General features: G+C 41.1%; 1 protein-coding gene across 7 annotated transcripts in view; it reads left to right on the top strand.

The window, feature by feature from the left end:
• EPB41L3 (erythrocyte membrane protein band 4.1 like 3) overlaps nt 1-25,385 on the top strand; it is a 192,473-nt gene that overhangs the window by 132,772 nt on the left and 34,316 nt on the right. For 6 of the 7 annotated variants that reach the window (XM_029231021.1, XM_029230987.1, XM_029230979.1 and 3 more), the window contains exons 4-9: nt 8,919-9,023; nt 10,537-10,579; nt 15,760-15,835; nt 17,843-18,061; nt 18,421-18,508; nt 24,075-24,227. In XM_029231021.1, coding sequence (XP_029086854.1) covers nt 8,919-9,023; nt 10,537-10,579; nt 15,760-15,835; nt 17,843-18,061; nt 18,421-18,508; nt 24,075-24,227 — 684 coding nt within the window. The remainder of the gene's footprint in view (nt 1-8,918; nt 9,024-10,536; nt 10,580-15,759; nt 15,836-17,842; nt 18,062-18,420; nt 18,509-24,074; nt 24,228-25,385) is intronic. The other variant, XM_029231012.1, reaches the window with a different exon arrangement.

Genomic DNA, 25,385 nt, shown 5'->3' with positions numbered 1-25,385 from the left:
TAACAGCAGGAAATGTTGTCTGACTGCTCGCTGCCAACATCTCATATGTGTGATGTGAAACTCTTTGTGAAAAAGCGAGCCCAGTGTTTTTGCCAGGAAGAAGCACGCTTCACTGAAAAGCTATCATCTACCACGGTACATGGCTCTGAGCACAAAAGTCTGATTTCAAACAGAGGCTGAAATGGCGACAACAAATGAAGACAGAAACAGATTGTGGCTGAAAGAAAAAGGCATCTTTCTAAAAAAAGGTGGAGGGGCTTCACGTGCACAGATGGACTCTTGCCGTGTATGTGCTAAAAGTATTTTTTCAGAGAATCTCTGTCAAACCTAGGTCGACTCTACTGCGTTTGAACTCTACCTTCTTGTTTTGGTTGTGCTGCACGCCATGTCTATGATAATATGTAACTATCATGTTTTGGCCTAGGATGTACCAAAATGTGCCAGTATACCCAGTGCCTGTTGAAAACCATTTTGTATGTGTTTGCAAAGGATAATAGAATGTACCCTTGGTTTACTGATAATAATAGTATTTTCAACCATTTCTCCCTTTTACCTGTACAGTGAGATTTATTTTTCACAAGAGACATGGGATGATTTCACTGCAGATGAAATAGGCATCAGTGGTATGTCAATCTCTATACCAAATTTCAACATTAGAAAACCTAAATGTATTGGGCTTCTTATGAAAAGGGCCTACTAACAATCACCAGCATTTATTGGTTATCGTTTCCCATGGGCTAGGCAATACGTATGCTTTCCTGTGTTTTATTTAATGCAACAATCCTATGAGTAAGGACCAATATTATTTCCATTTTTTAATGAAGGCAGTGAAGTTCAGAAAGGTTCAGTGACCGTCTCACCTCACAGCCAGCTAGTTGTAGAGCCAGGGTCCAGCATTGGGGTTGTCTGATGTGCCTCACTTAGAATGGTGGGAAAACCGACTTGAACTGGATAGGAATAATATCTTTAAAATTACATTTTGAAGATATTTAAATAATGCTAGATGAATTCTCAGTTTCTAGACAGTTGCGACATGGAAATAAATCACTGTTGTGGGGCTTCCCTGGTGGCGCAGTGGTTGAGAGTCCGCCTGCCGATGCAGGGGACACGGGTTCGTGCCCCGGTCCGGGAAGATCCCACATGCCGCGGAGCGGCTGGGCCCGTGAGCCATGGCCGCTGAGCCTGCGCGTCCGGAGCCTGTGCTCCGCAACGGGGGAGGCCACAATAGTGAGAGGCCCGCGTACCGCAAAAAAAAAAAAAAAAAAAAAAAAATCACTGTTGTGTTTAAAAACTTAGCAAGACCAGGAAGTGGTCCCAGGTTCATATTTTAACAGGCCACTTCAGATCTTTATTGCTAACTGAACTGAGTTTAAGAAAGTGGCAGAATAATCATTGATGGACTTATTAATAATGTGAAAAGAACTATTATGGTTTTCTGAAAAGCTGATTGCTTGTGAATTTAAAGAAAGAGCTAGCAAGATATGTAACATCTAGGCAGAAAAAAATCACCTCTGCTTTTCACATCAGCCCTCTGAATTCACTGCCTGGATCACACTTGGGATTTAGTACATAGACTAGGTCCTGCCCCTCTGGGCATGGATCCTGGCAGTAGTGATGGGGATAATGGACTTCCTACTGTGCTTATTAAACTTGGCATTGAAAGTACACTTGAGACAGAAAGCCCCAAATGGAAGTAGATGCACACAGGGCAGCTGGGGCCATATATTGCTTCTTAGACCTTCCTGGCCTCAGATCTCAAGTGTTTATGGACTGTTGTCACAGACCAGACACCATCATCATCTTTTATTCCTCTTGGTATTTTCTAAGTGTAGATTTTTTTTTTTTAATCCACCGAAATTTCAGGGCAGACTGTGTTAGAACGTTTTTCTATCTGACAGAGCAAAAAGAAGACCCAGGAAAAAATGACCTACACAGAGTCCAGGTGTCCGATTTAGGCTCAAGTTTAAGCTTAGCTAGTTTGCTGAGCTCTCCACGTGCTCCTCTAACACCAGGCAAATTGTGTTGCCATCGTTTAGAAATGAAGAGAATTCCAGTTGACCTTGAGAAGTGAGGAGAATGGAAAAGCATTCAGTGTGGAAATATGCAATTAGGGAAGGAAGCATGAAAAAAAAATGATGGCATTTTTCATCGAGATTAATCGAAGATAATGTGAGGAGAAATTCCTCCTTCAGATTCATGCCCGGAGTGCTTATTAGGCACATATGTTGAATGTCTTCTGTGTTTAGGACACTCTGTCGGGGGCATTAAAAATGTTGCACAGTTTCCTGTCCTCAGGGAGCAGAAATACAAGTTCACAAAGTGCAACAATACACAGAAAGTTATAATTTCAGAAGAAAATCAGCAGTCCAGTTGAAGAAGATATATGATGGAAAGAATAAAGTGCTTACAGGCTGGCGCTCCCTCAAATTTCAAAGCAGCTGAAATAAGGGTACGGAAGTGTCAATTTCCCTGAAAGGTCTCAATATTATATGTTTCCTTGTATTAACGCACGTGGTATAAGCCTGAGCCAATGTAACAAGAGGCTTTTTTTTCAGTGACGGTTTAAAGAAATGCGCACATAGATCCCACGGAGCCTCAAGGATATATCCACACGCCCTGGTGCTGACGGCTTTGGTTCCCCCCCCCCCCCGCACCCCCCCCCCCCCCCCCCCGCAAGAAGTAGGGACCATTGATTAGCTCCAGTTCTCAGGCAGAACGACGTGCTCTGCCTCATTTTCTTTGTGATTGTGCAGCTTCAGATAAATAAGAACTGCAGCCCGTCTTTCTAAGGCGAGAAGATTATACTTGACTTACAAATTTCTCTAATTTCGGCTTTTAGCCTTTCCCCAGGCTGATTCATAGCTTTGTGAGACGGAAAGAAAAGACAGATTCTGTTGAAGTCTTGTGCTGAGGTTTAGCACAATTTGTGCTACCTGCTTGTGCGCTCATGACTTGAGCACAGATCAGGACACGATTTCCAGGGACTTGAGGATCAAGGCGGCGCTCATTTCGGAGGATGCGTCCACAGGTGTGCCGTCTCCTGGTCAGCTGTCAATCAAGAGCAGCTCCTCCCTCCATCCTCCCCTGGGTTCAGTGCCCAGTGTTTGTTCCTCTCCATCACCTCCCTAACCTGCTGGGGAAGATGTGAATTCTTTTACTTGTTCACAAAAGAGGAAATCAAGACATTTGTTAACCTACCTGGGTCATTTTTTAGTAAGGTAGCAGGTTCTTGAGTTAAAGTCTGTATGTTTTAGCTCTACCAAGGGAGAGCTAAAAAAAAAAAAAAAAAAATCAAACTCAAAAACATTTCTATTTTGTGTATTTCATTCATAGCTTTAAATGGCTGGTTTATTGGTTGGTTTTATAGTTTGGTGGTTTATCATTGCTCATTTGTATCATTTTATTTAAGCGTGTGGCTCGTTTTTCATTTCTTGAGAACTTAACGTTTCTTAAGAAAATTTGTTGGAAAGGGTGTCTTAAGATTTTAAGGCTGTGTGTGTGTGTAAATAAAGTTGATCATAATGCAGCTATCAGTGTTGGTACAAGAAGGCCTGAAAGAAACTGGTGTGGATCTAAATCTGAAGAAGTTACACATTTCCTCAAAAAAAAAGAAAAATTGCTTTAGAGTCCTCCATATAAGAATATTTAAGTTGTAAACTTAAGTGTACCTTTCAACCATGCCTGCAAATGAGATCTTGAAAACATACAAGGCCTTGTGCCCACCTTCAGAAATTCTGATTTATTTCACCTGAGGTGGGTTCCTGGATATTGGCATATTTTAGATGTTCCCAGGATCCACAGTTGAAAAACCACTAGTTTAAAATTTTGCTTTGGAAACATTGGTTATGATATGCTAGTGAGAAAAATTTTAAGTTTCATCCCATTACCTTTTTATTCTCTTAATGGTATTTGCCCAAAATGAGGCTCCATAAAAAATAAATATAGGAGGCGCATTGCCACCAGGAGTGTCTTTATAGTCAGTCGGGATATAAGGCGAGTGCACAGAGAGACAGCTGTGATATAAGGCAGAATATGGAAAGTGCCCTCTTGGTACCATAAAGTGCTCTAATGTCCAAAGGTGAGAGAAGTCACATTTGGCTGAGAGGACAGGAAATGCTGTAAAGAGGTGACACTGGAGAAGCATTGTGAAGGATGAGAGTTGACAGGCAAAATGTAAGGCAGAGCACTTGGGGACATTTAGAGCATCAGTATGGGTAACACCTGTAATGGACTGAAACACGTCAAGCCTGATTTAGCCCGTGAGTTCATAGTGATGATATAAAACAAAAATCCTAATTGGTAACTTCTGGATGGTGCTAGGAAGCGAACTTGTTATCTTGAAGTTGGATAAAGGAAAAGGTGTGAGCGTTGATCCTGGCTTCCGTCATCAGACTATGTCACTGGATAAATAATTCTGACAAAGAGAAGTGTCTCTTCATAGACATACTCCAACTAATAAATGTGGGACCAAGGTTCGGATTCGAATATCCCCATCTTGCCACCTCAAATTAATGGGTCTAGGGCAACGATCGTTAGTGACTGCTAATGTCACAAAAAGGCAAGAGTTAACTTTATGCCTCGTGGTGAAATTGCACAGCATCATTTATGGAAACCAGTCGGACAAGAATCTGGTCAAGCTTCTAGATTTCACTGTCAGTTTACAGGAAATACAGAAGACAAAAGAACATGTTAAATTACACCATGGAGATGCAAACAGCAAGTCTAGACTGAGCGAACTCTACAGGCAAATGACCTGGTCTCCTAGACAAGTTAATAACCAACATAAATGGAGAACTTGCAGATTCAGAGAGATATGTCAGCCGATTGCAGTGTATGGGCTAACCAAAGAAAATGAAAAAGAAAAAAAAATCTTTGAAATAATTGGGGAAGTTAAAGTCCTGACTAGATATTTGGTGATATTATGAACTGATCGCTACTTTTGTTTAGATGTGATGAAGTTATTGAGATTACATTTCTTAAAAGAGCAGAGTTACATACTAAGATAAATAGAGACAAAATTATTTGCTGAGATGCTTCAGAGTACCCAGGGAGAGGATGAGTGGAGCACAACTCCAGAGGAACCAAAGTTGTCTTCAGAGGCATTTGTTAAAACTGGGTGATGAGCATGCAGGCTTTCATGATGCTGTTCTCTCTACTTTGGGAAATGTTTGAAATTCTCCCATCCTAAAACATTCTGAAATTAATTTTTTAAAGTTGTTAGACAAATAAAAGTACAAATAAAAATTTTAATGTAAACTTTCAGGTGATGCTGGTTGATAAGACCTTGAGAACCAGTGTTTTACCAACATTGTAAAAATCTTGAATTATCTTGGACTTGCAGGAAGTTTCATTAATGCTGCAGAAAAGCTTATTTCATCTGCTGTGTTTGAGTGGTGATGATGGATGTATCCTCGTCTTCTCTATTTGAAACAGAAACCCAATTTTAAGTGGAAAAAGAGGGTAGAGAGAGAGAGGGCAGTCCACCATTCGTTTGTTACTCCAGGAAAGCAAAATCCACTTTCCTTAATGTCCAGGTGTTAAAAGTCAATGGTTATGTAGACTGCGAATGCATCTGAGTCAGAGACATGACTTAACAACTCACAGGAAACAGCAAAGGAGACTAAAAGCTGTTCATCGTCTCCAGTTAAGTAAATTACCCATTGATTTTAGAATACCTCTGTCCAAAAAATGCTTTTTAATCTACTGAATTATTTTTTTTTTTACATTTTTATTGGAATATAATTGCTTTACAGTGGTGTGTTAGTTTCTGCTTTATAACAAAGTGAATCAGTTATACATATACATATGTCCCCATATCTCTTCCCTCTTTGCATCCCCCTCCCTCCCACCCTCCCTATCCCACCCCTCTAGGTGGTCACAAAGCACCGAGCTGATCTTCCTGTGCTATGCGACTGCTTCGCACTAGCTTCTGCTGAATTCTTGACTCATTATAGCTGTTATAAACATACCCAATGAAAGTAAGGTGCCTAGATTTGATGACTTAATGAACATCCTATCTTTGGGACCCGAATATTTAACATAAATTCTCTAAAAGGCCCAGTGACGGTTGAGCTTTAGTCATATTTTAGATGTTACTACCTAAAGATGCACGCAATGTCAACATGTAGAAATAATTGACTTAAAAAGTTAGATAATGCCCTAGAAAAAAATTACCTGAGTAAGAAGAATCAGGAATCTGGGGGAGTTGGGAGTGATTGCAGAGGGGATCCTGTCTGGGGCTGCAGAATAGTCCCATTTGGTGTCCTGTGCCAACTCCATCCATCGCCAGGGCCTTTCTCATCACGTGTGCGGTAGGGCTCTGAAGCCGCATTTGGGCTGCACGGGGGAGTGAGCTGTGATCATTAGTGATGTTGGCCATGAGCACAGGTGCCCAGTTACAGCCTCAAGCCCGTGATCACCTGGCTCCATGGAGTCATATATCCTCACTCAAGGATGAGAAGGTGAAGGCCCACATAACGTGAGAGACCTCTCCAGCGTCATCCAGCTGGCTGGCGGCCGTGGTGACGTTTGACAGATAGGAATTTCATTGTTTACATATAACCATCTATAGCGGATTCTAGACAACCCGTCTTAGTTCTTAGGGCCAAAACAAAACAAACAGAAACAAACCCAAAAACCCTTCAGAGTGAAGAATGGACCACTATGTTATTGTCTTAAGGACTGTTTATATAGTGTTCAAATATGTTTAAAATAGTAAGAAAAAATCTTGTCTGTTCAAGAGAGAGCTGTGGTTCATTAATTAGCAATCAAATGGTGAGAAGCCAGAAAATTAAGAACCAGTTAGTACAGTGGTCCGTGCTTGAGCTAATCACTCCACCTGTTAGACAAAAGGAAGAAGACAGCAGCCAGAAGACAGCTAATAAAACAATGCCCAAGGCCGCCTGCAGCATGACCAGATTAATTCCTCCACTGAGGGCCTGGCTGTGGTCTGCTGCTGGCTCAGAGGATGTAGGAGGCTTTGTAGAGGAAGGTTTATTGTATTTGGTTTGTTTTGGTTTGTTTTTACTCATTGAGAAAGTACTTGGCCAGACGCTGGTATGTATTTGTGTGTGTGTGTGTTGTGTTGTAGTTAAAGCAGTTAGACAGTAAGCAGATAATTGATACCTGAAGAAAGAGCAGGACATATTAATACTAAGGATGCTTATTGGTACCACAAGGAGCTGTATATGTGCTCCTACCACAGAAATGCCTAGTGAGTTCTGTATTACGTATTCTGCCATTTATCAATCACGTAGGCTGATAATATCAATGGCTGACGTTTGTGGGATGCTTGACATGTTATCACTGGACCAAGTTGGAATACTTTGTTTCATTTTAATATCAGCCATTACAAAGAAGTAGATGGTATCATAACCGTTTTACAGAGGGAAAGCTTCGAGGTCCGCACAGCTGCAAGGGACATAAGGAAGACTCAAAGCCAGGTTTACCTGTTAAAGCCACCGTCTAGGCAGCACTAAGACTGCCTCTCCCATGTAACTCCTCTGGACCTCTGTGTTCTTATCTCTAAACTGGACATCATACCAATGGAAGCATCAGAAGAACCAGGTTTTTTTGGTGCAAACTTTATAATTTGTTAAGCGTTATTCAGAAGCAATATGCTGTTATTTACAAATAAAGGATTTAAACCAGCGAGCAGCATTTCATTGTCATACCATTTATTTATATCCATTGAACAATGTTACACAGTTTAGATAACATGTAATTTATTTTCATACATTATTAAACTTTTTTCAAATACAACATTGATTATTCAGCTGGTTACAATTCAGTCTTCAGTTTTCTATCCTACATTTATCTTTTCTCCTAAATAGTCATGCTTGAGGGGACTAAGTAATTTCCAGTATATTTGCGGTTGCACAGTAATACATACCACTTACACATCTTCTGGATACTTACCCTTTGGTATGCCCATTGTTTATCAATTTTCTTATTTTTCTCTTACTACATTAAATCTTAAAGACAAATACACTTAAGGTACGAGATGTGAAATGTTGGTACTGCACAAACAAAATGTACTTTAGCTTAATTGCTTCCAGTTAATCCATCTCAGACTCCAAGGCCAAGTTTAAAAGACCTTTGATGAAAATATGATACTGTATATCACCATAAATTAAGCTGATGGATTTTTTTCCCCAGATGACTGCCTTTTTTCTTTCTCCAATTGACTGCTTTATGGCCAAAAATACAGCACATATGTCTACATCTTACATTTATAAATGATAATTTAAATCTTTAAACTTAATGAACATGTTTGTTATGTTTAATAGAAAGGATTTTCTCTAAAAAAAAAAATTCAGAGAAAGTTCAACTCTGTGATACAAAATTGAAATTTGTGACTGTAAACAAAAGCTAATAAAGTTTAACGGGCTTCAGAAAGTGATCCATAGCTGGAATTTCTCAGTAAGGACTGGGATAGAAAGTTTGAAGGGGACTTCTGCCTAAGACAAGGAATGGGGTTAATTCTTCTCAGGCTCAGAACCTGATCACGTGGGGGAGCGAGCATGGGTATTCTGAAACACAGCTGTGGTTGGCCCTTTAATGCTCTCACCGTCAGGATTTTTGTGTTTCACGATATATTTGAGGCTTCAAGCACCACTTCATTTCCCCAACTACTTCCGTTTCGAAATCGTCCGCAGGTCGCCTGTGCTTACTCACTGACAGGAGTTATTTTTTTATTTATTTGCTTGTTCTGTAGGAGCTGCCTCTTGTAGGATTAGGTCCACTTTATTGAGCCTTTTTTCTAGTTAAAAAGGAGATGGTAAAGTGATCAAACCTGCTTGTTATTTACTGAACAGTTACAATGAGCAATATTTTAAGTTTTACGCATATTTGTTCGTGGCAATTGAGAGAACTTTTTTGGTGCGTGTTGACTTGTTTTTCTGTTTTGTTCTCCACAGAAACGCTCCAGAGGCCAAGTGCTGTTTGATAAAGTATGTGAACATCTGAATTTGCTAGAAAAAGACTATTTTGGGCTTACATATCGAGATGCTGAAAGCCAGAAGGTGAGTGGTTGAAAGCAATACAAAGTATTGCGGCTTCAACTGCGCTTCACTGCAAGAAAGTGAACTGAAACTGAATTGGTAAATCGTTTTCTCCACCTCCCCTCGTACTCCCACGCCCTCACCTTCATCATCCAAGGCCCTAAATGCTGTTAATCACCTTACTTCTTCATGAAGGAAATTATTGACAACTTCCTTTAATCTTGAGTCTTTTGGAAACAGTCAGTCAGTGTTTCTGCTTTTCATGCTTGAGTTCTTTATGGTTCCAGAAAAGCATTTTATATGGTGCTTTGGGGGGATGATATATTTCCATGGATTTGAGCCAATGGGAATCACATACATTGATAATTATACAGAAAACATGTTCACTGGATGCCATCTTATTAATTCATCTTATTACACTTTCATATTCTTGCTGAATCACAATGTGAGATGAATCATGTACAGACCTGATGTACAAGGCAAGCAGTTAATGTATTCAGTCCACGTTTAATGATACACGTAAAACCTCTGTAGACTCTTGTACCTGCTTCAGGCCTTTATCTCACTTATTCCCCCCAACTGCCTGAAAGATAAGGAGGAAGAAATTGTTTCCTTAATGCTGGAAACTGAGCCACAGCAGTTGTGCTCATTAAATGTCACTTGTTCTGTTGTCGTTCGTTAGTGAATCATACTTTATCTTTACTGAATTTTGTGGATGATGTCTAACTTCATTATTAAACACCTGAGTGTTCTGATGAGGGAAATCGTAAGTGTCAAGTGTTCGTTTGTTAGGAAAGCATTCTAAGAAGGTGCCTTAAAATCTATAATCACAGAAGTTGCTGCATGGGGCTGAACGGCTAGGACATCAGTGGTCAAGTTACATGCAGAGTCAACTCTCTGTGTTCTTGGGTTCTGCATCTGCAGATTCAACCAACAGCAGATCAAAAATATTTTTTTTTAATTCCAGAAAGTTCCAAAAAGGAAAATTTGAATTTGCCAGTGCACCAGCAAGTATTTACATAGCATGTCCATTGAATTAGGTATTATAAATAATCTAGAAATGATTTCAAGTATATGGGGGCGTTGCATAGGTTATATACAAATACTGTGCCTTTTTATATAAGGGACTTGAGCATCCTCAGATTTTGGTGTTACCTGGGGTTCTGGAACCAATCCCCTGAGGTTACCGAAGGATGACTGTATCTTTAGCTCATGCTTGTAACTTGTTTGAACATAGAATCCACCATTTTTTCTCCTCTGTTTCTGTGCTAGCTTGAATTGCTGAAGGCACTTGTTGTAAAAGAAAAGAACTTTGTCAAGCCTGAATTGTGTGCACACACATCTTCTCATTAGACCAGAGCCTGGGCCCTCGCAGGACTAGCGAAGGGGCACCAGATGTAGGGGAAGGACCCAGCCTGGGGAGTCTCCCGGCAGCCACTCCTTCTCAAATACGTTTAGTTCATCTCTACCCAGTCAACACTAAGTCATCTCCATTCTTCTCTGATTCATATTCAGACTCTCACTTCTTTTTCAGAATTGGTTGGACCCTGCTAAGGAAATTAAAAAACAGATTCGAAGTAAGTTCTTTTGGATTATTATGTGTAGAAATAGGAAGATTTTCAAAGAGTGGGGTTATCTGAGATGGTAGCTCATACCCACATGGCTGGTGTGAATACGGTATTTTGAAAAACAGATTAAGATCTCAGATTTTATCTTTGGCAGGTTGGTCTAGCTCAGATACCCATTAGTAATTATCGCGACCCGGGAATAAAATGACATGACACTTGACCTATTCCCTTGCCTGTTCAGAGATGTGAGATATGATTTAATCAAGTGATGACCCCATTGACAATCATCTAAAAGTTTCAAGCTTAATTATTAATGTTGTATTAAGCCTAACTGCCACCAAAGTATGCAAGGCAAGCAGTAAAAGTAATAGTCATTTAATAGCTTAGAAATGGGGTAACAAGTCAGACTGAAGTTTACTCTCTGATGACATCTTCTTTTCTTAGCCCTAAAGGCAATTTAAGAAATGGACATGTCCTAGCGCACGAATCAATTACATGAGCCACTCAGAAAATTTAAATACAGGTAGCTAGTAAGTATTAGAAAAGGTGCTAAGTCTTAGTAATAATTAAATGCAAATTAAAATGTGACATTTTTCACCTATTCAGATTAGCAAAGATTTTAAAAGTTTAATGATGCCTTACACTGGCAGTTCTGTACACAGTTGGTAGAAATATAACCCTTTAAGAAGGCACTTTGTGTCAGATTTTATTAAAATTTAAAATGTGCTTATTCTTTGACCCCTGATTTTACTTGTAGAAATGTATCCAGTGTCTGCTTAAGAGAGGAGTGTGTACATACGTGTCCATGTAGGAAAGTTCATTATCATACCATCGGCAATAGAAGAAGACTCAAAGCAACTTAAATATCCATTTATAAAGAAATGATAAAATCGATCATGAAATAGCCATACCTTGAAATACTAGGTAGCTGTTAAATAGAATGAGGTAGAATAAATATGTTTTAGCTCTCATTAGTGAGACCCTAGAGAAATAATTCATATTTGTTTAAAATGAGTTATGCATATATAGGTATGTGGAAATACCTATACCTCCAGAAGTGGCACTGCAGGGTAGGGGGTTGAGAAAGAGGAATTTTTTCATTTTTATTTTTAAGCCTTTTCTGTAGCTGTTGCTTTTTACTATGGATAAATGGTAAAACATGGATATACTTTATAATTTCAACTAACTAGTTAATTTTTTTCAAGCAATTCATTTTTTATCGATAAAATCTAGTTTAATTTTCCAGAACAACTGATTCTGTTTGAAGATTAAATTTAAGACCAATTTATTAATAAGAACAGCATTCCCATCAAAGTTACTATTAAAAGAGAGAGCAAATCTTTCTAGTGCCTTTGAATGTTCTGAGGTCTCAAAATACCCTACATGCTAATAAAAAGTAATTAGTGGCGAGCCGTTTGAAATGGCTTAATAGTAGATAATATCTCAAAAGAAGCAAAAAAATCACTATGCTTCTAGATACTAGAGAGTCTGATGATTCTTTATACAACGAAAACATCTTTACCATATTTTTGAGAGGAATTTGGTGTGGTCACTAATCAGAAACTTGATAGTGAAGTAGTCTGATAGAACTAAATGGGGATTAAAACCAGGGACAGCTACAGTTGTGATAAGAAGGTGAAAATTTCAGAGTCCTAGTAAAAACTTTAAGATGATGAGTATGTTCTAAGGATCTTTTTATGGAGTTATTAAAAGCAGATGGGCTGAATATCTTAACATTTCATGTGCTTTAAGTCCTCTATATTCACCTAATTAATAAAACGCTGTTTCGTACTTGGTTGATTTTATAATTACAGAGCACTTTGAAAATATATTACATGTTCAAGGGTAAGTCATTATACTGTTACAAGAAGGGCTGTAAAAACAGTTAATTTTCTTTTCTGCTGTTAATGGAATTCTTTTTTTCCTTCATTTCCCATTTATACTGTCTCCGACCTTCCTTTCTAAGAGATGAAGTTTAAGGGGACAACTGGAACATGAGATTTAAAGGATATTTTCCTCATGTAGATTAGGCAGTGTTTGTGACAGCAACATAAAGAAAACCAAGTGACAATCATGCAGATAAAGGAGGAGACAAGAAAAAATTGGAAATGTTTAGGAATGGAATTTGGTGTTTTTATCTATATTCCTTATTGTTTCCCATGCACAAAATGCCTTCTTTCCACAAAAGGGACATTCTATCAAGGCAGAAAAGTATTATCAGAGCTAATGTAATTATTGTACAATCACCTCCTCTTTCTGAACATAAATATCAACAGTAAAAGGATGTTTCCATTATTTTTATGCTGTAGGTCCACAGTAGGTCTCTAGAATGAGGTCTTCAAGAGAATGGCAAATGGCAATCAAGCTGAAAAAGATTTTAAGTTATGAATTTATGAGGAATAGAAAATCCTGAGCCTGAAGAGTTTTTTCTTATGAAAAAAATTCTTATTCCAGTCATCTTTTATGCCTAGCAGATCTAAAATTTCTAAATATATTCTGATATAGAGTATATTTATGATATAGTAACTTCATGATATAGAATATACGATATATAGTGATTTATGCTATAACTGTAGTATATTTAGAAATTTTAAGATTTGGCAGGCATAGAAGACTAAAATTAGAATTTTTTCATAAGAATGAATTCTCTTCAGTTTCACAGTTTTCTGATTATCATAAATTTGGAATTTAAAATCCTATATCAGCATTATAGATGTCATTTTAATGCATTCAAGCTCTTGCATTTCCGTCCCTAACCAGAGCCGTCATCTGATCAGACACAGGCTCACAAACCTATTTATGGCATAACTATAGCCTCCCAGTGATATGTTTCCACCGGATTCTTTACGAGGATATGTATTTCCGCTTTAATCTGCCTCTCTCATTAATTGCAAATGTTACACCTCATTTCACTGGATTTTTTTTTTCCTTGATTGTGGTGTAGATTGTGTTTTCCATAAACTTTCCCACCGTTTCAAAATAATGTCCTGCAAAACCTCATATTTGATTGGGTTATAACCTTAGGAAAGTAGATTCCTTGGGATTAGTGATTTTCAAAGTACGGGCAAGTGTATTAGAACCATTAGGGTGTTTATTAAAACCACAAGTTCATGGGCCATAATGCACATCTCTGGAATAAAAACCTCTGAGTAGAGCCTAGGGATTGGCGTTTTTAACAAGCCCCTCCGATGCTTCTTAGGCCCACGATCATTTGAAAGTCACTTTCCTGTAATGAGGATTTTTGCATTGAAATATCTTTCTTCTATTTTTATTCCCTCTTAGTTTCCAACTTGGAGTGTTTACCCTGAATTTATTATGAGTTTAATTGCATTGCTAAACGATTCATTGGATTCACTTTGAAGTGGATAAAAATTATAAAAGAGCAATAAATCCATTTCCCATAACGAATCCATTAGCTTTCATTCCAGTTGCTTGCGGGGAAACCAGTTCTCATTATGAACCTCACGGCTGGCAAGCATTCCATTTTAGCAGGAGGTGAATAGGAATCAATAGGAAAGTAAAACCAAATCAGACTTGTTAATTTTAGAATAACAAGAGGACGTTTTTGAGAACAGTGGGAAGAATAATCGCTAGAAATAGGTTTGATTGCCAGATATTTTATGGCTTGTAATTCTTACAGCCCACGTTTTGGGAATATTTTCTTAGTGGTTTAGAAATGACACAAAACACCCAGTAATACCCGGTCCCTATACCAAGTCCTTTATAAGGCAACTCAAATGGTGTCCCTGCCAGGTGGACCTCTAAGTGTAAGATGAATAGCGGTGCGCAGAGTAAACCAGAATTAGTGAACGGACTATGCCATGGATGACAGAAATACAGGTGACCTCTGCAGCTAAGTATTTGCTACTCAAGCAAGAGACCAGTTCAAAGGAAGGAGCCGGGAGGTACTTAGGATGTTGTCCCTTTCTTGTGAATGTTTGGGAAGGACTCGGGGAGAGAATGGAGCTTCCAGGAGTCACTGAATGGGAGAAGGGGGTGTTTGGAAGTCTTAGGAGGGCATTTGAAGCATGAGGGCTGGACCACGAGGTCATGAATCACAGAGCAAAAGGAAGACCACGGCTCGGAGGAAAGGCCTCTAGCACCGAAGCTGGGAGACCAGGAGGGTCCTCCAAGCCGCCGTTCAGAGCGAGCAGGGCCTGGGCCCTTGGAGTGTGCTTACTGGGTGGAGGGAAGAAATGGGAACAGTTCCCGGCGAAGGAGCCCCCAGGCTTCAGTAATGTACCGCATTTATTAAAAGGCCAGACAGAGAGACCAAGGTGAAAATAAGTGACAGGGGTGATCACAGAGAGAGTAAATGTCGAAAAGAAGAAAAGGTGGGTTTTATTCTCATTTACGGTGATAAACATGGCTAGGTATACACAACTAGAGAATGCATGGATAAAACGGAGCACTCAGGAAGGCTTGTAATGTCTCACGTTTACATATGGACGGTCTGGGGAGCAGGTGCCTATGAGCTGGCGTCTGGGTGACCCCCTTCCCCTCTGGAGAGGCCGTAGGAGATGCCACAGGAGGAGGGGCGGCCGCGTGCAGTGAGGACCGTCCTGATCAGGGGCTGAGGTGGAGGGCTGGGTTTGGTAATGCACAGTACATACCCCCACTGTCTCTTCCATCAGAAATTTCCCCAAGTAAGAAAAGAACTTTCCGAATGGCCCACAGAGCAGCTCATCTCTTAATATGACAGCAAACCTTTCCCATAAAATAAATACATCCTTGACGTGTATTACTATGGGATCTGACCTGTCATAACAAAGCAGAAAGGACAAAGGAAATGGGATTCTGTCTGTAATGTTGGTATGTGAGCTCTCCAGAACTTCAGAGAATAGGTCCGGTGAGCCCTAGACTCGTCTGATTGAGGCTTATCTGTCTCGTTTACTTTTTTTCCCTCTTCCCAAGGCCTTTGTCCCTGAGAAAGGGAGGAAGTTTAGTCAATTTCCTTGCTAGCTAGAAACCCCAGCAAAGGATTTGATGGGGCAGAAGATTAGAAGCTGGAGGAAGTTTCAGAGTTACCTGTGAATTTCACTGAAAGGAGACTTCCCTGTTTTCCATTGATGATTCAAAGTTGCCTGGGTGTTAGTGACTGGGGTTAGGGCAGTTCTAGCCACCGCTTAGTATAATAAGTACAAAGGGATTGTCTAAGACTTTATTCTGATTTTTTCTGCTCTCCGCAGGTGGTGCTTGGCACTTTTCATTTAATGTGAAATTTTACCCACCAGACCCTTCCCAGCTCTCTGAAGATATCACCAGGTATTTGAAAGTTGGCAGTGAAAAAGGCAGGCATGTTGGGAGTTGTGCTCCTGTTAAATTCTCGGGCGGAGGGCAGGCTTACATCTGGTGACCTTACAGTCATCCACGCCGAAATGGCAAACAGAAGACAACTGAATGAGAGCAAACATCCGATGAGAAGATTTGCCAAATCATATCTGTTCCCAGTTGAATCTTTGGTGCTAAGCTGATACTTCCCTGTGCCTGACCCTGGTGGGAAAACACACAGAATTGAGTTGCTGTCATCTACACACCACAGTCAAATTCGACGGGATTCAGCCTTAAATGATACGACAGTTCCTAGTGCTCCTCCTTCAAAACTTAGAGCAGAAGTGTGTCTTCGGATGCTTATGCCTTTTTATACAACCAGTCTGACACGTGGTGGCTGTTTTAAAAAATCACACAGGCCTGCACACACACGCACAAATGCACATAAACACGTGCACTCCTAAGAGTGTACCTTCCACACCTTCTGTATACAAGGAAGATGTTTCATTCGTTTTAGAGAAAAGGCATCAAGAAAGGAATCTAACAGTCTGGCCTGGTGACTGAGCTTTGAGTATAAGGAAGAATCTCTTTATGAAGCCATTCTGGGTTTGCTGTGTGTCCCTCTAGGCCTCTTCTAATGCTTTCTACTTTGGAATCCTTGGTTTTTTCACTGTGTTTCGTAGTAAGTTTATAGCCAGTCAGAGTGATGCTGTGCAGTGTGGCCTTACAACCCTTTTTGGCAGGCTTTTCAGGAAAGAGAAATTACTCAAAAAGTTTTAGTCACTTGCTATGATGAAAAATCGTTTCAGCAGACATGTTAGGAGAAGGGGAAAAACTAGTTCCAGAAGATTTCTTTTATATTTTCATTAAATCAAAAAACAATTTGTAATTTCTTATATAAAGATACTTTTTAGTAGTTGAGGGACTATTTAATTGTGGCTAATTTATGGTTAGAGAGCGTATATATACTTTGAGTTGGAATCTAGTGCATGATTCCTTTCCATTTGTGTCATGTGTGTAGGGCCTATGACATGTGTAGGAATTTTTGTGTCTGGATTACATGGCATTTACTTACATCATCAGCTTAAAAGCGTATTTAGAGGGGACCTTAACACTTTATCATACAGTCCTCAGCTTCAGCAGACTAACGGTTCGTTTCTTGTGTGAAAGGTACAAGGTATATTTTATTCTTATACTCATATGCTGGGCCATGAAGACTTAATAAAATTCACCAGTGTTCCCACTTACCTTGGAGTCTTCTACTGTTAGCATATCTGTCACTCTTAGAAGCAGAATAACAGGGAAGGTAAAAGTCAGCTATTAACGGAGATATTTGCATATGATATTGGCAAAATTATGTGGAAAACGTTTCACAGTCCCCCAGTTTAGAATTGTTTGCTTTTAGTGATGAGATTTTAAGGTAATAATTCTTCAGAGTTAGTCTTCGTAACGGTTGAATTCTAGGAAGTTATCTAAAGAAGAAAATGAGACCTTGACCCAGGAGAAAGCTCCCCTCATCAGGAACGCGGGAAGTGACAGGTAGTGTTCATGATGGCGCAGCCGTTGAGTTACCTGCAGTTTGTCTTGGTCGTGTGGCAGGACCTTTCATCTGGATAGCAAAATGAGACTTCCTTTAGGTAGTTGGGGCCTAATCATTATATTTAAGAGCACCATTTTTATATTATAATTTCCCCCACCAGAGATTTTGTTTGACTTTCAACGTTATCTTAATGTTAGAGAGAGAGTCTGTAGGTTTCTTTTATTCTGTGTCTCATCAATGAATCCCTGTATTATTATGAACTTGCCTCTGTATGCCCTTAAATATTGTATTTTGTAGCTAAGTATCTTCCCCTGGTATATAGATCCAGATACAGATGCTAGACAATGTGTCCTAGTGGATTATTCTGCAGGGAGAGCTTGTTTGCCGCCCACTTTGTACTGGGCAGTCTCCTTTACAGTCTCCTAACGCTGGCTTTCTGCCTGTCCTCTGGCTCCTGGAAGGTACTACCTCTGCTTACAGCTGCGCGATGACATCGTGTCTGGCAGGCTGCCCTGCTCCTCTGTCACCCTTGCCACGTTGGGCTCGTACACGGTCCAGTCAGAACTGGGAGACTACGACCCAGATGAGTGTGGCAGTGACTACATCAGCGAGTTCCGCTTCGCGCCAAACCACACAAAAGAACTAGAAGACAAAGTCATCGAGCTGCACAAGAGCCACAGGTTAGCGGCAGGAACCCCGAGAGCGTCCGTTTAAGCTGTGCTCGGTGGGTGGGCATCCCCTGCACCACCTGCTTCTCCCGGGACTGAAGTCAGTGCCTTAAGGGTGGGACTCAGCAGAGTGAGGTTCTGGACCTGGTACAGTTCTGGGTAGTCACACTCCTACTCGGGACGTCCTTGTGATGTTTCTGCTAAAAGCCATTTTCCTGGTATTCTCCCCCCGCCTCCCCCAGAGTACAAATCTTTTGGTGCCTCTGTGGGAACTTGCAAGGGGGCTAAGTGGAAAATATTATGGCTCCACCAGGTTAAAAAAAAAACAAAAAAACCCCAGCATTGTAATACCTCTCATTTTTTCTTACCAGAGGCATGACGCCCGCAGAAGCAGAGATGTATTTCTTGGAAAATGCCAAAAAGCTCTCCATGTATGGGGTGGATTTACATCATGCCAAGGTATGCATATTTTAAACTCCAGGCCTTCTGTCTAATTTTATTTAACAGTGTCCAGGACCCAGTTGTCACAAACGTTGTATGCCAAGTACTGTGTATGCCCCATTGTGACGCCCACCAGGCACTCAGAAAATTCATGTTAAATTTTAAAAACTCTCTATAAAGTTTAGATACTGTGACAAATAATCAGTGCTTTGAAATAAGATGGTTATTTTGAAGTTCAGTTAAAATTAACCAGCCAGGCTAAGATTGCCTAGTCTATCACAGTGGTTCTGTGACTTTTCCTGGGAACAGCTTTGATCCATCTTCTGAGCTGATAAAAGCTCTGAGTTCCAGAATAGCCCTGCTCTCCATCTCATCACTGTCACCATTTTATTTTATTTTTTTGCCTAACTTGTCTTTTAAAGAAAGAAAAAGAGGGAAGAGATAAGATAAGAGAGCAGAGAGAACTGGAGAAGCACTATAGTTTGGGGTTTGTTTTGTTTTGAACTTTCTCAGTCACTGCGTGTAATAAAACGGATTCTCCATCCTTACATACAGCACATTAATTGTAGTGTTTGGTCAGTTTATTTTCAGGACATTCTCTGTAATAAATAATTCTGCTACAAATAAATCCTCTCTGCCTGTCCAAAAAAAAAAAAAAAGAAAAGATTGCCTAGTCGATGGGTGAATTGTTGAGGCTGTATCTTGGTTCCAGAGTCTTGCGAAGAGAGAAGTCAGGATTGGGCTGGATTAAGGTTGGGAGGATGTATCAGCAGCTTTTACTCATGTCACACTTTTTCCAGAATCTCTGTGTCTTTCAACAGTGAGAGAGTGAGCGTATGGACCGTTAGCCTATTATCTGAACAGCTGTGAATAGAAGTGCCGTGGAAGCAGAGGCAAGGTTTCCCAAAAACTTCTATCAGCAAAACACAGGAAATGTGTTAGGCTCTTAGGGATAGATTCTGGTACTTCAGCAGCACTGAAAAGATCAGTGCTTGAAGTTCGGGGACAGCTTCTGATTTGGGCTGACACAAGGATGTCTGTCGCTCCTGGGTGGGGATGTGGCTTTACTTCGGGTGGACAGAGTGGTCATGATCGCACAGTCCGGGGCTCACAAGAACATGCACTTAACAGGCTGCCAGCCGAGCGAGTGTCTTACACAGTCAAGTTTGGGGCCAAGAAATGAAGAGGGTTTCAGCCGGCTTTGTTTAGGCAAACATCTCAACAACCCTGGGGACCTCTAGGAGGAAAATCTGTGATGTCTACATTCTGTTGATGCTGCATTTGGGGACCTGACAGATTGAAAGTGAGTTTGGACAAGACGATGGTGAGGATCACATGAACGCAGGTCGAATTGGTTGCGTCTGTGGATCATTTTGTACATCACTCAGGGTGAGCACTTCTGAGGCCTGAAGGCCTCGACAAGAGCAGAATCTCTGAGGATTGGCTAGGGCTCACACCAGGGATGCTGGCACCGGAGAGCCAAGCTCGTTGACATTTGTGTGTAATTACAACAGCAGGTGTAGCTCTGTTTACTTGCCAGTTAATTATTACATGTTTTCACTTACTTTGTGCTCGGATAACATAGCATTTTATAGTTTATGCAGATATAAGGTAGGATGAGGATTTAAAAAGAAAATAAGGACACGCACCAAGATTGTGTTTCTCTTAGAGTTTTTCCCTACGTGGCTAAAAGATAAGGAAACAAGACAGAAATGAAGGTAGCCTGGAAATTTGCGTGACTCGAAAGCTATTTTTGAGTTACATTACACACGACGACTCAGTTACTGCCCAGGGGAAAATAAATAAACAAATAAAAGGTGAGGGCCTCCATTTAGGAGAAGGGCAACTCAGCATGTATCTGTGTTCCTATCAGGAAAAATGAAATCACTTAACATGGCTATAGCGACTGAATTAAAATAGATGGCTGCTTTGTCATTCAATAATGTGATTTGAAATTATGCCAATTAAACCAATTAAAAAAGAGCGAGAATTAAGGAAGTGCCAATGCAGCCTGTGATAGGATTTCATGTGAATACTAAGTATAACAAATGATTTGGTTATGGACTTCATTTTCTCATGCAGACGCCCTCCATCATTTCAAGAAGGAAGTTTACTGAATTAAATTAGAGCTAATTTCCAGTTATAAGTGAGATGCTTCTCTTCTGTTGATAGTGTTGAAAGGCCCTGAGCTCTAGGACCTAGTTAGAAATTCTGAACTGTGATCTTGGACTCCACAGCTCTGTATGAAGAATAAATATCCATATTAGGTGAAGGTCCCTTGGTTTGGAAAACCTGTTCTAAATGCTTTGTTTTTTTCTTAGGAAGACTGTCTCTGCTTGTTTGTCATTTAACGTCACTCTGAATAGGCTCTGTCAGAGTCATTTGTTTCATATAAGATTCTGAAATGTAGTTATAAATCCATATCGGGTATCCCGTGGACCAGGAGATAATAAAGGATGGGAAAGTTGGAACAGCGATTTTAAGTTAAGAGAATAGTACCTTCGTTTATTTTAATTAGGATAGGCTGAAGCTGTCCAGGGCTTCCTTCAATGCTCCCTGCTAAAGGGAGCATTAAATATGTTTATTGATAGGGAAACACATGTCCCCAAGAAAGACCACGATGATAGCTTTTTTTTTTTTTGCCATACGCGGGCCTCTCACTGTTGTGGCCTCTCCCTCTGTGGAGCACCGGCTCCGGACGCACAGGCTCAGCGGCCATGGCTCACGGGCCCAGCCGCTCCACGGCATGTGGGATCTTCCCGGACCGGGGCACGAACCCGTGTCCCCAGCATCGGCAGGCAGACTCTCAACCACTGCGCCACCAGGGAAGCCCCGGTTATAGCTTTTGATACAGAAGATTTATCAAGCTACTACCTCAATGCTATGGGCTGCGGCAGTAACCTTGATATCAAAAGTATCCTTTTTTTGGTTGCTGTGCCATGAATGAAATGGAAGCGATCATCAATTTTAAGCTCCACTTATTCCTGCCATTTTCTTTCTTCGTTTGCCTTTTCTTCCGGCAAACACGTAGTGGCTTAACACATGCTAGGCAGGCGCTGTGCTGACCAAGTGGCCAGGTCAGCAGGATAAACAGAGGCTGCTCTCCACCAGCCTGGGTCTGGAGAAGGAAGAGGAATGGGGTTAGTGGCAGCACCGCTGGCTCGGGCTGTGCTGACGATATTAATGCTGTGGGGACCCAGCGAAGTGTGTGTGGGAGACGGTAAGGGAGGATGCATCGCAGGAGCCTCCCATCTTCCCCACAAACGGATTCCACTTTCTTGTGATTCAAAGATACTAAGGAGTGATTTAAAGTAGATAATAATGGAAGAGGTTGTGAATGCCCAGACTGCTTGCTACACTTATGTTCTTCATCACAAAGAAAGTGACTCAAGGAGCCGTTACTCCAGCAGCCCTGCTCGCGCAGACATTTCTGCTCAGGACCTGGGGGGTCTCCTGTGTGGTCCTGGGAGCAGGTCGGCTAGATCTCAGGGTCCATCGTGCCCCCCACCCACTGCCCTACTTCCGGCATCAGGTCATAGCTCTGTAAATTGCTCCTTCAGGTTAAAGCCCTTGATAAATGGTGGCGGAGCCTTTGAATTCCCCTCAAATCTGATTATGTTGTAATATCCTGCCGTCAAGTCCTTCCACTTCCACAGAGTGATTTTCGTGTCTAGTGGAGTGATACGTTTCCAAGGAAAAATATTTCATTTTAAATCAGTTAAATTGTGTGTGTAACCTCACAGTTCCCAGAGAGGGACCAAAATATGTATTTCTGATTCTGGAAATATTCATCTTGTGCTTTGCACTGGCGGGATTTAGGAAGTCAGTCCCTCCCACTCCCGTACAGATGAGTCAGAAGCCCCCTTTTGGATTCTTTCATGTCTCCCTCCCCGTGTTTGCTGGCGCTGCAGTGACTCAAAGTGGGACAGCCCCGCCGATGATTGTGTCTCAGACCTCAGCTTCGCCTCCACAACACCCTGCTTCCAACGACCAGTGAGACACGGGGGGTGGGGACCGCACATCACACACAGCACCGCCTTCTGTCCTTTGTTCTCACCCCACTCAAGACCACCACAGATGTTCACTTTACCCAAATTTCACTGGGACACAATATTGAGGGGGCGTAGACTGCTCGTGGGGTATCCCCTGAGCTTTATATAACATCTCTGATGACCTCTGGGACCCCTCATTGCACATCCCAAGGAGATGACCCAAAGATGGACTGTGCGAGCAGCAAAAGAAAGTTGCAGATATAGCATGATCCCACTTTTGTTTGAAAAGAAATCTATATGCATATATTAAATGCATCTGTATTTATGTATGTGAGCCAAGTGGTTAAGTGAGCACCACTGGGTGGTGAGTGTGTGTTGGGGTCCTGTTGGGGAGTACGCTTGTACTTTAAAAAGACTATTTTATGTTCAAATTTTACTCTGACAGTAATGGTATACAAAAAGAGAATCAAGGGCTTCCCTGGTGGCGCAGTGGTGAAGAATCCGCCTGCCAAGGCAGGGGGCACGGGTTTGAGCCCTGGTCTGGGAAGATCCCACATGCCACGGAGCGACTAAGCCCGTGTGCCACAACTACTGAGCCTGCACTCTAGATCCCGCCAGCCACAAGTACTGAAGCCCACGCGCCTAGAGCCCGTGCTCCACAACAAGAGAAGCCACCACAATGAGAAACCTGCACACCACATCGAAGAGTAGCCCCCACTCGCTGAAACTAGAGAAAGCCCACACGCAGCAACGAAGACCCAACACAACCAATAATTAAATAAATAATAAAAATTAAGTTTAAAAAAAAAAAAAACGCGGACCTCTCACTGTTGTGGCCTCTCCCGTCGCGGAGCACAGGCTCCACACGCGCAGGCTCAGCGGCCATGGCTCACGGGCCCAGCCGCTCCGCAGCATGTGGGATCTTCCCGGACCGGGGCACGAACCCGTGTCCCCTGCATCGGCAGGCGGACTCTCAACCACTGCGCCACCAGGGAAACCCCCAGAGAATCAAGACTTTTTAAAGGAACAAACCCCAAAACACTCATCGGAAATGATGGGGGTCTCTCTATTAGTGTACGTATTAGTTAAAAGCCCTGCCCCTGGAAGCAGGCTGCCCATATTCAACTGGAATGGACACTTAACCTTTCTGTGCCTCAGTTTTCTTGCCTGTAAAGTGGGAATCATAATAGCAGCTATCTCAGAATTATCCTAGTGAAGATGAACAATGTACGTAAAGTGGTCAGAGCCGTGCCTGGCACTCAGTAATAAGAACTGAGGCTCTGATCGTTACTGTTACTAACACACCTTCGCCTGGGTGACCTTCTCTGTGTGCAGTGTTGACATGCTGTGTAAGTCCAAGATACGTGGGTGAACAGAGTTTACACTAACAAATCTCCGTAGTGATAAATATCTTCATTCAAAGGCTATTATTTAGTGGTAATATTTTTTAAAGTGCTACAGTACTTTGCATATTTAGATGAGAGCTGCAGGTAGCTAATTATAGGTTCTGACCTGGAGGCTTAAATAGTGTACCCGCCACAAATGGAAATAGGTGAGATGCTCATCCAGCGTTTCTTGCTGCCATTTTCCAGGATTCTGAGGGAGTTGAAATCATGTTAGGAGTGTGTGCAAGTGGTTTGTTGATATATCGTGACCGACTACGCATCAACAGGTTTGCCTGGCCAAAGGTTCTAAAGATTTCATACAAACGGAGCAACTTTTACATTAAGATCCGGCCGGGAGAGGTAAGTAGACCCCAATTTGCATGTACGTCGGGAAGAAAGTTACCAAAGAGCAAACAAAAATGTAAATTACCTGCTCACACGTTCTGAACATGGCAGGACATAATGAGTTATAGCTAAATGCCTAAGAGAACTTATTGTAGGTTTGTCCAATAAACAGTAATACATAAGATCTTCTCTTCTTTTTTATTGTGTTGTTCTAGGTTTTCCCCACTGCATACATTAATTGAAAGGCTTTCCTTTTTACATATTTCAGTGGAAAATCAAGGTTCATGAATAATGTTTTGTATTTTTCAAGCTGCGGTATCAAAGAAACTCTTAGTTGCTAAACCTCTTTGTGAATGGAGAATAGATTTCTTCCCATCGGTCCTGTTGATGTGTCTCCGTGTCCCCTCTCCTGTCCTCCAAATCTGATAGTACCCTAAAGGGACTAGCTTAGAGGTAACATGCATCAAAGTATAAGAAAGATTAGAACAAGTGACACCGGGTATAAATTATGCAAGTTCTGTAGCCTAATGTATTTCTCCCCTTTGTTTTTCAATCAGAGAGGCTAATGAAAGAATCAAAATTGTTAATTAATCCGTGCTCCTTAGGCAGGAGCATCCACCCATGGTCACCTTAGGTCCCCCTCAGTGGCTTGACATAATATATAGTAAATAGCTGCTGATTTCTCATAGTAGATAATGAATATGTCCAAGTTCTGATCAGTATAGTTAATATAATGGAGGCAGTTGAGGCTCTAAGACTGCAGCTCACTTAGTTTCTGAGCATTTTCTGGTACAATAGAGAATTATCTCCTGTCTTCAGAATTAACCTCACCACTGGTGGAAAACGCAATTTAAAAATCACTGTATGGAATATAATGTACAGCATGGTGACTGTAGTTCATAACGCTGTATTGTGTATTTGAAGTCGCTGAGAGAGTGGATCTTAAAAGTTCTCATCGTAAGAAAAAGAATTTGTAACTTTGCGTGGTAATAGATATTAACTAGCCTCATTGTGGTGGTCATTTCACAAAATATACAAATATCAAAGCATTATGTTGTACATCCGAAACTAACATAATGCTATGTGTCAGTTATATCTCAGTACAAAAAAAGTTTAAAGAATACGACTATAAAGCAAGCAATCGTGTTTAATGTAAATGTAAAATCAAACTTG

Source organism: Monodon monoceros, unplaced genomic scaffold (genome assembly GCF_005190385.1).
Source record: "Monodon monoceros isolate NGI ecotype Baffin Bay Population unplaced genomic scaffold, NGI_Narwhal_1 Super_Scaffold_1, whole genome shotgun sequence".
Taxonomy (NCBI): domain Eukaryota; kingdom Metazoa; phylum Chordata; class Mammalia; order Artiodactyla; family Monodontidae; genus Monodon; species Monodon monoceros.
This window is presented reverse-complemented; position numbering and strand designations above follow the sequence as displayed.